Here is a 15,784-nt window from a genome sequence, read left to right as displayed (position 1 = left end):
AGGGGCGGGAGCGGATATAACAGCGCTTGCGCGCACGGTCACAAGCAGGGTCGGAACCTCAGAGCGCGAGTCTCTGACGGCTTGGCAGCCGGAGCCCGCGACGCCGGACCCGGAGCGCACAGTGGGCGGGGAAGACGGAGATTTCTTCGCCCTGCTCGCCCTTGGTGTTTTGCGAACACATCGGGGCTCCCGGCTCTTGCAAGGCTCATTCGTGTGCGGTGCCCAGAAGCAGGAACGGTCCACGATGAACCGCTTGACACAGCACCTGCTGGAGCTGTTGAAGACGATGGGCAGTGGTCGCGATTTTGATAGAGTTTTGAAAAAGGTATTGGAGTCAAAGCCTCGGCTTCTAACGGAAGTACGATGCTTGGGGCGGGTTGCGCTGAAAATTAGTAGCTCTCGCTAGGTTCTGTTGGACGCCCCGGTAAATTCAGCAATGATGATTACTACTGTTATGGAGAGCCATTATGTGCTGGGTCAAGTGCATAGTTTATTTCATCTAAATGTACATAAATACAGGTCTTCATTGATTTCCGATTGGGCTACGTCCAGATAAACCCATTGTAAATTGAAAATATGGCATGTCCAAAGTGCATTCAGTATACCTAGCCTACATAGCTTACTTAGCCTAGCCTATTTTAAATTTGCTCAGATCACTTCTTAGCCTGCAGTTGGGCAAAACCGTCTAACACACAGCCTGTTTCGTGAGAAGTGTTGAATATCTTATGTAGTTTATTGAGCTCTGTACTGAAAGTGAAAAACGGAATGGTTGTATGGGTACAGAGTAATTTTAAGTATAGTTGCTTACCGTCCTGATGGAGGGCCTGACTGGGAGCTTCCTGCCACTGCCTAGCGTCAGGAGAGCATGGTCCTGCATGCATGTAGCTAGCCTGGGAAAAGATCGAAACTCAAAATTCGAAGTCGTCTCTATTGAGTGTGTATCGCTTTCACGCCATCGTAAAATTGAAAAATCCTAAGTCAAACCATCGTAAGTCCGGGACTGTTTGAATGATTGATTATCACTTGTTCTGGAGACACAGTTGCTCGGTGTCAGAGCTAGAAAGGACTTTAAAGTTCAAACCTTGAACAAACAAATGCCTGTAGTGCTCTGGGGGGGAAAGTAATCTATAGTTACCATGCACTTGCAGCCTAGAGCGTTTGATAGTAAAAACTTGCAGTCAGGGAGGAAGGACAAGTTCTGGTGGAGTGGCCCTACAGAGTTAGGCAGGCTAGCCCCTGTCCCCTTTGCCACATGAACAGACTAGCCCAGATTCCTAGTTCTCGCGGTCTGTGTAGAAATCCTGTTCCATAGGAGTCGTTTATAAATAAGCATGAATAACAGAAGCCCTTGGTTATGTCAGATTTGCAAGACACTTAACAACCTAAGAACTTTTAGGTTTTTTTCTGAATATTTTAAAGCATGCATGCCTGTTTTCCTTCTGATTAGGAAAGAGTTTGGGGACATTTGGAAATAGGTCACTTAAAAGTGGAGTTTAAACACAGACCAACTGCATTCATTGGAAGAATGTGGTGCATTAGACCAAGGTCTTCCTCCTGGAAACAACACCTGGGCTGTATTTTCAACATGTAAATAACTTTCCCTAATTATCTGTAAAGGCTTTTGTGAAAAATAGAGGAAATAATACTTAGGCAAATGTATTTAATGTTTGCAAATAGCAAACACGATAAAATAACAAACACAATACACTACTTTATAATTAACCCTTTGAGAGATCTCTTATGCAAAGAAAGAAGTATTGGACTCGGGGGGAAGTTTGAATTCCTTAAAAATTCTGGAGCCATTTTCATTGTTAACCTTTGGATGTGTGTCCTCTCATGATAATCTTGTCATGGGTTGGATTTGCCTTTGAGTGTCTGATTAAAATTCTCTTAAACTTCGCGTGTGCCTGCCTGAGTCGGCACTGGTGGTAACTTGCCTTCCAAGAAGATATGCCTGTTCAACCAGATGTATAGAGTTTCTCAGATGTTGCAGTTTAAAGTTGGGTAGTGATACCAATTATTCTAGACCCAGCACTGTCCAACAGAGATACAGTGCAAGATACAAGTGCAAGCCACATGCATAATTTTAGATGTATAAAATTATAAAACAAAAAGAAATAAATAAAATTAATTTTAGTAATATATTTTAAGCAACTCATTATATCCAAGATAGTGTTTTAGTATGTTATCAATACAAAAGAGTATTATTTTGGGGGGACTTCATCTTTGAAGTCCGGTGTGAATTTTACACTCAGCACATCTCAATTCATACTGACGATGTCTCAAGTGCTCAATATGGAGTTGTGGATAGTGACTGTCATACTAACTGCACAGGTCAATACCATTGTAGGTGCTCTGTATTAATTTGATCTAAAATAGGATTTGTGGTTGTTTTGTGTGGGCAGAGTTGCTAGGGCTAACATATATATTTATGCAGGGGGCGCCTGGGTGGCTCAGTAGGTTAAGCGTCAGGCTTCTCACGGTTTGTGAGTTGGAGCCCCGTGTTGGGCTCTGTGCTGACAGCTCAGAGCCTGGAGCCTGCTTCGGGTTCTGGGTCTCCCTCTCTCTCTGCCCTTCCCCTGCTCATGCTCCGTGTCTCTCTCTCTCTCTCTCTCTCTCTCTCTCAAATAATTAACATTAAAAAAAAAATCCCCCAGTCCAAATGTCAATAGTGCTGATGTCGAAAAACCTTTTTAATCACTCACTTTGTGCTGGGTTAAAACTAGATAAATTGCTACTCTCTCGTTCCAAGTTTGCACTGAATTTTGAACCGGTTGTTCAGATCAGACTTCCACATGTCTTGGTATAAGACAGAATGTGGTCTCTAAGTCTCTACTAACAATTATTTATATTCTCTTTGTTAAAATAACCAGTGTGTTTTCTGTTGCGTCCCTGGACCTTGGCTGACAAAAGTATTTTATGTCAAATAGTTGTCCCTTTGGTTAAATATGACACCAGAGATTTTTCAAGGCAAGGATGCTCATTCTTAAGCATTTAATGCAAACGCCTTGTTAAAACTAAATTGGAGTAAGGATGCATATGATCTTTCAGACACGCCTGTGTGCTTACTTCACTGCTTTTGCAAAGATGAAGAGGGATGATGTTTCTTAATATTAACAAGCGTGAGAAGCGGTGGTGCAGTATCAGTGCTCTCCGTCTGTCCCTTGCCCCGTTCCCACAGTGGTCCCACAGGTGTTCCATAGGAATCATTTATAAATAAGCATGAAAAACAGAAGCCCTGGGTTCTACCAGATTAGCTAACTACCCCAAGAAAGAGAAACACCTCATCCAAAGAGAGTTGCGTTGTTTTTTTTTTCTTGATTATATGGTAAGAAAATTCTGTCCTAACCTTTGATTCTTTTAATGATTTTTTTAAAAGCCAATGAATTAAATAGAAGAACACTTGAAAATTTGGCTGATAATATGCCAAGGGGAGTTTTGGTTTTTGGACAGATATTGTACCCCAGCATATAGAATCTGCTAAAGGATGGTGACTTTCTGTTCTTCCCAAAATGACCTATTGAAGAAGGCACCTTCCTATCAGTCTTGGTACAGATGTCAACCTTGTGCATGAGATCTTACATTGGAGCCTCTTTATTTTAGCCTGTTCTAAAAACAAAAAAAACCACCTCTGGTTTATTGATGTTTATAGATACCCACAAAACCTATCTTTTGTAAAATACCGATAGAGAAGAACCAACACTGAAAGTCCTGTTCTTGCTATAAGATCACTTTAAAATCATTCGACAAACCGAGTACTGTGAGATGATGAAGAACTACCAACCACAGTTCCTTGCCTTCTAGGAGTTTATCATCCAGGAGAGGAGAAAAGTGGGATCTAGGGAAGTACCAGTCCCATCAACCGTCCCTGAGAAAAAAGAGTCCCATGAATGAAAAAGTTCAGGAAACATTGATGGTGGATCCCCCCACTTTTTTCAGTGTATTTATTTTAATGTTTATTTTTGACAAGAGAGCACAAGCAGGGGAGGGGCAGAGAGTGAGGAGGACCAAGGATCTGAAGTGGGCTCTATGCTTGACAGGGATGAGCCTGGTGGGGGCTTGAACTCACCAACCACGAGATCATGACCCCAGCTGAAGTCGGATGCTCAACCGACTGAGCCACCCAGGTGCCCCATATCCTCCCCTTTTTAAAAAAAAATTGCAGCAAAATATACATGACATAAAATTTGTCATCTTAGCCACTTTAAAGTGTACAATTCAGTATTAATTGCATTCACATTGTTGTGCAACCATTAACCACCATCGACCTAAATGTCTAACCATAGGGGAACTGGTGAAAGAAATCCCTTATAGCTCTATGTAAAGAAGGCACATTTTAAAAAATGACTTCTTATCATAGGAGCATGTCATTAAATGATGCGTATGACTTTATAAAATTAGAAATTGTTATATTTATTTACAATAATAGCATTTACTATGTGTCTGGCACTGTGCATTTCACTAATTTAAACTCTTTATGGCAAGAGATACAATAAATGTCGAAATCCAGGGCACCTGAGTGGCTAGCTCAGTTGGTTAAGCATCTGACTCTTGATCTCGGTGTCATGGGTTCAAACCTGGTGTTGGGTTCCTGGCTGGGTGTAGAACCTCCTTTAAAAAAAAAAAGTGCATTAAGGAATCTACTCCTGAAGTCATTGTTGCACTATATGGTAACTCACTTGGATGTAAATTAAAAAAAAAGAATAAGGGGCGCCTGGGTGGCTCAGTCGGTTGAGCGTCCGACTTCAGCTCAGGTCACGATCTCGCAGTCCGTGAGTTCGAGCCCCGCGTCGGGCTCTGGGCTGACAGCTCAGAGCCTGGAGCCTGCTTCCGATTCTGTGTCTCCCTCTCTCTCTGCCCCTCCCCCGTTCATGCTCTGTCTCTCTCTGTCTCAAAAATAAATAAAAAACCTTTAAAAAAATTAAAAAAAAAAAGAATAAATAAATAAGTCAAACTACAACTATCTGGAAAAGAATTAAGAAAAGTAGTCAGCCAGTAAGCATGAAGGACTGTTTAGCAGCACCCATAACCTGGCTAATGGCAAACTTAAACCATGAGACACTGTGTTATTTTGCCCATCATATTGTAAAAAGAGCAATTATGAGTAATAATATGCATTCCTGAGGATGAATTAGGGAATGAGGCACTCTTACTCAGTGGTTTTGAAAAGTAATCTGGCAGATTGGTTAAAAATTTACATAACCTTTTACCCAGCTACCTAATTCTGGTAATCTGTCTTCCGCAAATAAAAGCATCTTTGTTTGTAATGGTAAAAAATATTCAAAGAACATATATCAAGCAATACTTTAATAAATCTAATATAGTCAAATACTAGGGAATCCCACAAAGCAAATAAAGAAGATTTCTGTGATATGAGCTACAAGCATGACTAATTCTACCAGGAAGAGAAAAATGAAAGTTGCAAAGTAATGTGTATCATGTGATCCCGCCTTTGTAATTTTATACAAAGAAAGGAAAAAAGCCTTCTATGTGCATATATGTTTGAAAAAGTCTAGAGAATGATATTGCATGATACATGGCACTGAAGGGGTGGGAGGTAGGAAAATGCATCTCTACACCGTTTATTCATATGAAATGATCGTTGCAGTTAAAAATCTAATAAAGGGGAGGAACGTGGCAATTTAGATGGCTCAGAGATAGAATTTAAGGAGTCAAGATACAATTAGTGAAATCATGGGCTCAAGTCAAGAGTTCATCCTCCTGGCAGTGCTGTGACTGTCATCCCCGTTTTATACATGAGAAAGTCGAAGCTTACCTTTTCTAAGCCCTTACGGCTAGTAATTGGGATCTTAACCCACGTGTCTGCCCCAAAGCCCGTGCCATTAACTCTATTATAGTGCCTAACTTTATAGAACCTGTCCTCTAACCTTCTGAGGGAACCTGAAAGCCAGTGTGGCCTTTGGTGGTCTCATGAGGCCGGATGATTAGATGACCCTAAGACTCGGGTGGGCGGTGCAGAGTAAGAGCCAGCAAAGGGACTGTGGCACTCCACAGAGGAGGAGGAGGCAACCCAGGAGAAGGTGGACGTGGGAGTTCAGGAAAGGCCAGGAAAAGGTTTGGATGTCTCGACATGCTGAGTGGTCAGGTAAACAAAGTCCTGAAAAATATCCACTGAATTTAATCATGAGGTCATTCAGTGAATGAGTTTAGTAATTGGAAAATTCTAAGTTCCAATCGGGCGATTTTAAGAAAAATCCATGTGAAACTATACAAACCGACTTGGGGTTTCACAGTTGTGTTCGGGTCCCAACTTTACCAAGGATGAGAACTGAAATGTCTTGATCCCCCATGATATGCCGGGCCGTGTTCCAATTGCTTAATTTGAATGTTATCCTGCTCTCGACCACAGTTAAGGATCCTGCCTCAGCCTGGCTCCAGAGCTGATGCTCTTGCCTATTGATCTAAAGCCACCCGTGCGATTAAACTGCTAAAACACACATTATAAAACCCAAGTGCTGGGCGGCTACAGCACACGGTTGAGCCACAGTACTTCTGTAGCATATGCCCTCTTAGGGGCCCTTACCGTAACTGGCCTGTTTGCCGCTGTGCCTCCCGCCTCCTTACTCTTCCCTCCTTTCCTGCTTTTATGAAGGTACATTTATACGTTGTCCTCAGACACTTCCTTCTGGTATCTGCACTGCGTCACATACGAAATCCGCAACGTCTGTCATCAGGACAACTTGCTTGAAAACAACCTCTTTCACAAATACATAAACTTCCCATTCACTGACCTCCTCTGTTCTCGGTGCTTTTGTGTGTTAAGCGCGGTCTTTCGTATTCAGCGTCCTTTCGTGGCTGACTCGCGTGGTTACACACACAGATTTTTCTCAGGCCACGTGCCACGCTCCTTTAGGCCCGTGGCAGACACCCTCACTGAGCCAGAGACACACATGTCTTCATTCATTAGCAGAGGCAGGGTGGTGAGCGGCACAGCGATCACCAGCAGTCACAATGATGACTGTGGACCAGGACCAGGACCAGGACCAGGACCAGGACCAGGATGACCGGAAACGTCAAGGCCTAAGGAGAACTCTGGGGTTCGCACGGAGTTTCCTGTTGGGGGCCATCTCCTTCGTGCTGATTATCAGGCATTCCTTCTCACTGCCTTTCCTGAAAAGGTAAGGGAGGAACGGGGGAGACGGTTATCGGCGATGGAATCGGAGCCTGGGTGTTCGGGGTGAGGAAGGAGGGTGCCGTGGCGGCAGGAGCCATGGGAACTCGTGTGAACGCATGAGGAACCGAGGAGAGGCAGTCCGCTGCAGGCCGTGCGGAAAAGGGACGGGTGATCGTATGTGTGCACACGTACGTAATTTTTCCTATAAACCGAGGAGCCCACGTGTTGGACTGGGCTGAGCCGTAAAGGTTCTTGCCATCGTACCGCGGTGGCCCGGAGAATGGAATATATCTGGGTGCTTCTCAGCATTGTTGGTTTTGGCCTCACTGCATTGTAACAGGCGTGGCAGCTATCCTGCGTGACACCCGACGCATCAGGACCCAGTTGCCCGTAGCAGTCCAGGTGAGCCGTGAAGGGAGGTGATTCTGCAGAGGAGTTAAACCTGAGATGTGGGAGTCCGATGAAAACAACAGGACCCACTTCAGAGATCTGGGCGGGTGGAAACAATGTGTGCAGCGTCGCGGAGTGTGGTCTTGAACCCAAAGTTAGCCGTAGTTAATAACCGAATAAACAAGCGTGTCCCCTATAACCCGTATCTTGACTGAGACCAAGATCATTTATGCTCTCCTTTTTAACAGGCTTCTCCTCATACCCCCCTTCCTCATCAGAGAGAGGTTAGCTCTCCGTGGGCCTCTTCCCCAACAAGACTGTTGATTAGCTTTGGGGGCTGGCTCAGACAGCCTTTGTTAGCTTCCAGTGGCTTAATTCCTTTATTTTACCCAGGAAGACGACAGAGGGCGACACATAAAAGCATTTCTTTTGCAGGATCAGGCTGATGGGAACAAAATTCTCTCTACTCCAATGTGTATTTTAAACCACTCGTGTGTACCAGTGTGTCCTTTGGCCTTTCAAGTTGGGGGAAAGAAAAACAGTCAAAAACTGTATTCTGCAGTAGAAAGTCAAGCTGACATTTGCATGGCCTCCCGTCACCCCCGCCGAAGTCAGATAATCACTAACTGATCTCTACTCAACACGCGACGCCTTCACATGGCACCCAACTGCCTTCAGTTCTCTTCCCCTGAAGTGTCTGGCTTGTTCCCCATCTTCACTTGGCTCACTCCTCCCTGTCCCTCAGGAGGCCTTTCCTAATGTCTGTTCTCTAAAAACATACTCCATAAAAGTTAGATGCCCTTCAAGCAACCTGTACTCTCTTTTCCAGGAACCCTCCCACTGCAGTGGTCTGCGTATGGTCTCTTCCTTTAGGTTGCGAACCCCTTACGAGGAGGGATTTGATTTCATTTGTCTTTACGTTGTCAGTGCTTAACATACTCGTGTAAATGCCCGAATGAGGGCAGTTTACACGTTGGTCCTGTTCGATGTGTAGTTTACGAGGACATCTTGTGGCTACATCATTTTTCATGTGGATAGCCTTGATCCTGTCTAACATGATTTGCCATTGACTTACCTGTCATGCAAAACATGACATGATATTGTTTAGGATGGTTTATATTGTGTGGCTGTGTTTGTTTTACCTCAGGGCCTAGTTCTCCAGGGGAAAAACAACAGCAAAATCACTAAAGTTGTGGTTTGTGAAACTCTAAAGCGTCTTCCTGGTGGGAGCTGTTAAAGGCCACTGCAAATCCAGAGACATTATAGTGTCTAGGGAGACTTGAAGATAGACAGACCTAGATCTAAATTTCAGGTCTGTCCCATCACGGGTGACCCCAACAACAAACCACCATGAACTTCAGTTACCTACTTAAAGGGGCAGTGGAAACTACCCCTTCCTTATTACATAGTATTTAAGTGTTTGGCACAGAGCCTAGCATAGGAAAATGCTCAGTTGAGATAGCGGTTATCTAGAACCTAATCATTTAATGCTCGAGACACGCCACACCCCCAAATACAACAGATACACCAAATACTCATCTGTATTCTGCCTGAACACCTCTAGCAACAGCAAAAATGACCATTGCTAAATGTAGCACATCCCATTCACAGCTCAGTTCCAATTTCTCAGTCTTATACTATGACGTTTTTCCTAGTAATTTAACTAGGATATAAAAAACATATTTCTATTATTTTTCCAAAAGCTTTTTTTTTTTTTTTTAATTTTTTGACAGCGTGCATGCGAGTGGAGGGGGGGGGGGTGCAGTGGGCAGAGAGAGGGGGAGAGAGGATCCAAAGCAGGCTCTGTGCTGACAGTAGAGAGCCCCATATGGGGCTTAACTCACAAACCATGAGATCATGACCTGGGCTGAAGCCAGATGCTCAACCAACTGAGCCACCCCAGGGTCCCCAAAACTTTCCTTTTGAAAGATTTTGATATAAAAATTGTAATTCATTATTTCCCTTTTTATCTTTTATGTACTTATTTTTCTTTATAATACCATAAATGGGGCAGGATCTTAAAAGTAGCAGTTTAACTTCTGGATTCTGTGAAACTTTGTATAGTAAAATGGGTTTATGGTATAAGTTTGCGAATTCTAGACACTCAGTGAATTACTGAATTTCTTCCAGTCTATTCAAATTATTTTAAACTATTCATTACAAAGTCATTATAAAAGTTACTCTCTGCAAAAACTAGGGAACGTCCAAATGAAACCTATCGTGGGTTAACAGATCACAGGGACCAGCTAGCTTTCTTGGTCTAAAATTCTATGGAGACATTGAGATGTCAGGTTGTAATACATAAGGCTGGAAAGCTTAGAATATTTGATTTCTGCAGTGAAGATTAACAAAAACTACTGTCTTTCCCCTAAATATTCCTTTTTCTTCAAAAATAATTTATATATGAGGGGCACCTGGGTGGCTCAGTCGGTTAAACATCTCTGATTCCAGCTCAGGTCATCTTATGTTTTGTGGATTCGAGCCCCACGTCGGGCTTTGTGCTGACAGCTCAGAGCCTGGAGCCTGCTTCAGATCCTGTCTGTGTCTCCCTCTCTTTCTCTGCCTCTCCCCTGCTCATGCTCTGTCTCTCTCTCAAAAATAAGTAAACGTTAAAAAAGATTAAAACAATTTATATTTGGGGTAATTTCTATCAGAGAGAGATTGGCAACTTATTTGAATTTCTGCCCAACTGTTTTGGGGTGACTTAGTTTAAGATTTTAAGTAATCTCTACACCCAATGTGGGGCTCAAACTTACAACCCCGAGATCAAGAGTCACACGCTCCACCAACTGAGCCAGTCACGAGGCCCTGGGGTGAGTCAGTTTAATCGGATGATAATTCTTGATGGGCTGTTTGGGCTTTCCTAATACCAAAGCATGTTCAAAATTCTTTTTTTCTTTTACATTTAGGTGACTCTGGTCTCTGCTACCCCTGGGAAACTGATTTGTGAAATGAGAGTAGAAGACGACCATGCCAATAAGTACGGCACTCTGCATGGTGGCATGATAGCCACCTTAGTGGATAACATATCAACATTGGCTCTGGTGTCCACAGAAAGGGGAGCACCAGGAGTCAGTGTCGATATGAACATAACGTATGTATCCAAACTGTACTACAAATACCTTTTTATAATGTGAAAACTCATTTCAAACAATGAGACTATGTACAATTGTAACATGAATAAAACTGGAGGTGCCCCGAGCTCATCATGCTTAAGGGCAAGTATAGCTGTGCCCAGAATATCCCAGAGCCTTAGAATCTAGAATTGGAGCAACTGATTTCCAAATGCAGTATGTATGTATCCGGAGGAAAGGGGTAATGACCTAAACATTCAAAGAAGCAAACATTTGGCTTCTGTTATGTTATGGGGAAAAAACTCCCGGCTTGTAACCATTGCACAAAGTCCTGAAAAGTGCCACCTGTACAAAGGTCTTAGGAGGGTTGTATTGAGTGCGTATAGAGAAAAGCCTGAATAAAAGTCAGAGTTGGATAAACCTTTATAAAGTATCCATCGCCATTGCCTTGTACCAGAGTGAACACAAAATGGCCAGTTTTGCAATCCTGTATCTCTCCCTGCAGCTGCCACCAGGCTCCATGGGTATAAACTGTGTGGTCAGGAAGCAGCACCCCAGATGTCAGGCTGTCACTCACTCTGGTGAAAATGCCTGCAGGGGTCAGACGTTTCCAAATGTAAAAGATCTAGTTCCAGTTTTAACCAGTACTGGTGCCAGTCCGGTCACTAGAATGCAGGGCGTGGAGGTTTTGTTTCAGTATGACTGCTTTTTCCACCTACACAACAGAAGAATGATTTTTACTGGGGGCACCCGAAAGCCAATGTTATACAACATGAGGGCAGTGGAAATAACGTTATCAGATTTGTAGACAATCTAAATCTTTTATTAGGCTCACTTCAGAAAATTCAGCCCGCGTCTACTGTGGAAATAAATGGAGGGTGCCATTCACAGGTCACAGGACAAGGGCAAACGGTCTTGAAATTAAGATCCACGGAAAGAACAGTTTCCGTTCGTTGTACTGCCGAGCAGGCTGGGCGGTCCTTACCTTACTCCGTGAGTGGGGGTGGGACCCGCTGATGATTCTACTTGGCCTTGGGCGCCTCTGCCCAGAGCATGGATGCCCCAACCTGGCACCTCGGGATCTTGTGAGATCCTACTGCTGCTATCGTCAGCCTAAAGATTCTTTAGGAAGTCAGACAGCTTCCATCAAGAACTGCCGGAGCTTCAAAAACTGACCCACCTGAGCAGAAAGAGTCTCAAAGGTTTACTGTCGTTATTTCATAAAGAAAACAACTTATGAATATATACGGCTCATCACCAGCATTCTAAGGAGTTCGCATTAATTAATTCCTTATAGTTCTCACATTAGATCGTTTTAAGTGCCGTAAAGTGCAGAATTTACTCAAGTGCAGTTGAGTGAATTCTAAAATATTGATAGAAGATACAGTAGGCCCCTCTTACCCATGGGGATATGTTCCAAGACCCCAGTGGGTGCCTGAATCCACAGGTGGTACCGAACCCTATACATACACACGCGTGATAAAATTTACTTATAAACTACGCACAGTAAGATTAACAAGGATAATGATAATATAGAACAAGCGTGATATAGTATGTGAACGTGGTCTCTCAAACTACCTTCTTGTACTGTACTCACCATTCTAGTGAGGATGGGAGAGGATGAGACACCCAGAGCAGCAGACGCAGTGAGGGAAAGACGTAGGCAGGGACGCAGCGTTAGGCCACTGTTGACCTTCTGACAGATCAGGAGGATCATCTAATGCTTTATGGACCACAGGTCACCCAAGCTATGGAAAGTCAAACTGCAGGTGAGGGGGAACCTACTGTGTAGACAGACACCAGGAACACTTCACCCAGGACGTTCCCAAATAAAGATGAAAGAGGAAACTTGAAGAAAGGGGGCGGGGGGGAGCTTCTCATATTTATGGGAAAAGAAACTCGTGGGGATATGAAATGGGGAAGATGAACTTGGTCAAGACCAGCCATTCAAATCTGACAGGACAGAAAGCTTACGGATACCATTCTTAAACTCTTGTAGAAAGAAAATAAGCAACATCTAAGGGACGCACACAACTTCCCGTTTTAAAAAATGTTAAGGTGCGCCTGAGTGGCTCAGTTGGTTGAGTATCCAGCTTCAGCTCAGGTCACGATCTCAGTTTGTGAGTTCTGCTGTCAGAGCAGAGCCCACCTCGGATCCTCTGTGCCCCTCTCTGCCCCTCCCCTGCTCATGTTTGCTCTTTCAAAAATAAATACAGAATTTAAAAAAAAAAAAATTTTTTTTTAACATTTATTTTTGAGACAGAGAGAGCATGAACAGGGGAGGGTCAGAGAAAGAGGGAGACACAGAATCTGAAACAGGCTCCAGGCTCTGAGCTGTCAGCAGAGCCCGACGCGGGGCTCGAACCCACGGACCACAAGATCATGACCTGAGCCGAAGTCAGATGCTTAACCGACTGAGCCGCCCAGGCAGCCCAATAAATAACAGAATTTTAATAAAAAATTATTTGCTGTTAACTATATTTGTTTCCCTTCAAGGTACATGGCACCGGCTAAAATAGGAGAAGATATAGTGATAACAGCCCATGTTCTGAAGGAAGGAAAAACACTTGCATTTACCTCCGTGGATGTGATGAAGAAGGCCACGGGAAAATTAGTAGCACAAGGCAGACACACAAAACACCTGGGAAACCAGAACACCACCGGCCTAAAGAAATCCAACAGCGAACACCAAGTGTAAATTTGACTTGAACAGATGTAACTTTCAAAATAAATTAGCACAACCAGAAGTGGTGAAGAAATCTTTTCTTTGGAGAAAATGACATAGACAGTGAGTGAGATGCTTTTCATCTTAAATCTCTTCAGTCTGTAATCTATGTATGGTAATTGGGTGAAAACATTCTTAGCTGAAAGGGTCTCTGAAAACTTAGGTAAAGCAAAGCAAGGACATTTTGAAATGAGATTACTTTTTTTTTTTAATGTTTATTCATTTTTGAGAGACAGAGACAGAGCATGAGTGGGGGAGGGGCAGAGAGAGAGGGAGACACAGAATCCAAAGCAGGCTCCAGGCTCTGAGCTGTCAGCACAAAGCCTGACATGGGGCTTCAACTCACAGACTGCGAGATCGTGACCTGAGCTGAAGTCGGACACTCAACTGACTGAGCCACCCAGGCGTCCCGAAATGAGATTACTTTTAAACTAAAGTCCAATACTAAGCTATTTTAAGCACTTAGGGAAATATAAATGCTTAATCTGTGAATTTATGTCCTTCTCAGCTTTTAAAATAACTGCTACATTTTTTTAAAACCCAATTTCAAGATTATGGAACTTCAAAGTTAATGAAACATAGCTCATATTGGAAAATAAAATAGATTGAGCTGTATAGCCTAAAATAGTCCTCAACAAAGTCTGAGGCAAAGCACATTAGTGACATAGGAAATAGTCAGATGGATGTGCTGTTTTTCTCTGATGGAGAATTTATTGAGGTGCCTGGGTGACTCAGTCGAGCGTCCAACTCTGATTTCGGCTCAGGTCAAGATCTCGTGGTTCGTGAGTTTGAGCCCTGCATTGGGCTTCAAGCTGATAGTGCAGAGCCTGCTTGGGATTCTCTGCCCCTGCCCCCCCCCCCCCCTTCCCCCGACTCTCTCAAAATAAACTTTAAAAAAAAAAAAAGGAAAAGAACTTATCCTAGGACTGGCATATTTTGTACTAAGGGCGGGGAGAAAAACATACTATTACCCCTTTTCTAGTACCTAGAATAAAACCATGCAGATCACAAAATGGGATCAGAAAGATTAAATCACAAATCACTTAGTCCATTTCTCAAGTTCTGTTGAACGTGGCATTCTTAGTATTTCATTTCTGCATCATGGGGTCTTCTGAACATTTCATTAACTAAACATCAAAAAGAAAGGAAGCAACTTTAAATAAATTTGGAAACACTATCAGCAGTTAAAGGCTGAGTATTCTTTGCTTGTTCAGGAATACGTGCTTCATCTGTGCTCAACAGAGCAGACTTCCCCGGAGCAGTAAGCACACAGGGCACCCAGTTCTTGATTTCCGAGATTTCCCTCTAAAAGCACCCTGGGCTCCTTGGAGAAAATAGTGGATTCCATGGCTACGGGGCTGAGATAGGGAAATTGACATGAACATTTCTTGTGCTTGAAAGTAAGCAAGCGTTCAAGTTCAAATAGTAAGAGGCATGCAAACTATGCAGTTTTGGGAAAGAGGAATTGAATCCACACCATGTAGGTAGATAATCCATGGCAGAGCTGGGAGGGCTCTTCCTTACAATAAAATGCTGATATATGTGGAGGGAGGAGTAAATAATGGAAAATTACCAATTTGTAGCTATCCCAGTGAAAGACTGGTTACAGCAAAAATCAGAACTCCTCAGTAGAGCACCTGATGAAAAGCAGGGTACTTCCACGTTGCTCTCCAGATTGCTTCTTGGTTTCAAGGGGGGAAAACAGTAACTTTACAATGCAGAAACAGGCCTTGGTCAATCAAAATTAACATTAACAAAGAGCAACTTGACAGTGCACTTCTGGATTGGGTGCTGGCCACAATAATCCCAAATTTAACTCTGGAAAAAGAAACAGCATTCAAATGCAAAATGAGGAACACCTTATATTTTTTTAAAAAATTAGCTTACTCTTCAAAAATGTCAAGGTTATTAAACAAAGGCTAATGAACTGTTCCAGATTAGAGACTAGAGATGTGACAGCTACATGCAACGGTTTAAAAAAGACTTGAGGATATTAGGACAATTAAAACTGGAATGTGGACAGGTGAAGGTGTATCAACACTGCATTTCCTGGATTTGGTTACTTCACTGTGGTTATACAAGAATATCCCTGTACTTGGGACCTAGGCTGAAGCACTAGGAAGTAAGGAATAAAGATGTACCCATGACATATGTACCAAATGCTCAGATCGTTCAGAAAAGACACATAAATATATATATATATATGTATCTAGAAAAAGTGGGAAAAAATGTGGCTAAGACACGGGTAAAGGTTATACAGGAGTTTTGTGTATTACACCTTTTCTAAATTTACTCTAAAATAAAATTAAAAACTGACTTACTGAATACATCCAGTATAATTCAACATAGTACAACAATGAAGAGTCTGGATCCTACAGAGACAGCTGGCCTGGTTTTAAATCTTCCCTGCTCCACACGTGAGCTTGGGCAAGTTACTGAACCTCTGCACCTCTTTCCACT

At 43.0% G+C, this 15,784-nt stretch overlaps 1 protein-coding gene across 1 annotated transcript; it reads left to right on the top strand.

Annotated features, from left to right (window-relative positions):
- Positions 1 to 37: 37 nt before the first annotated feature.
- ACOT13 (acyl-CoA thioesterase 13) lies at positions 38 to 13,346 on the top strand. The gene is made up of 3 exons (XM_019425278.2): positions 38 to 325; positions 10,435 to 10,619; positions 13,096 to 13,346. The coding sequence occupies exons 1-3, from the start codon at positions 245 to 247 to the stop codon at positions 13,295 to 13,297; spliced, it is 468 nt and encodes a 155-aa protein (XP_019280823.1). The 5' UTR covers positions 38 to 244; the 3' UTR covers positions 13,298 to 13,346.
- The last annotated feature ends 2,438 nt before the right edge of the window (positions 13,347 to 15,784 follow it).

This window comes from Panthera pardus, unplaced genomic scaffold, assembly GCF_024362965.1.
Source record: "Panthera pardus isolate Hobbes unplaced genomic scaffold, ASM2436296v1 HiC_scaffold_17, whole genome shotgun sequence".
Lineage (NCBI taxonomy): Eukaryota > Metazoa > Chordata > Mammalia > Carnivora > Felidae > Panthera > Panthera pardus.
Note: the sequence above shows the minus strand (reverse complement) of the source record. Positions and strands in the feature narration are given on the sequence as shown.

What these genes read in the sequence shown, in the direction of transcription:
- ACOT13 (XM_019425278.2), top strand. Translation starts at nt 245, where the DNA reads ATGAACCGCTTGACACAGCACCTGCTGGAGCTGTTGAAGACGATGGGC. An exon ending in TTGATAGAGTTTTGAAAAAG is followed by an intron (nt 326 to 10,434) that starts GTATTGGAGTCA and finishes TTTTACATTTAG; the next exon opens with GTGACTCTGGTCTCTGCTAC. An exon ending in AGTGTCGATATGAACATAAC is followed by an intron (nt 10,620 to 13,095) that starts GTATGTATCCAA and finishes TTTCCCTTCAAG; the next exon opens with GTACATGGCACCGGCTAAAA.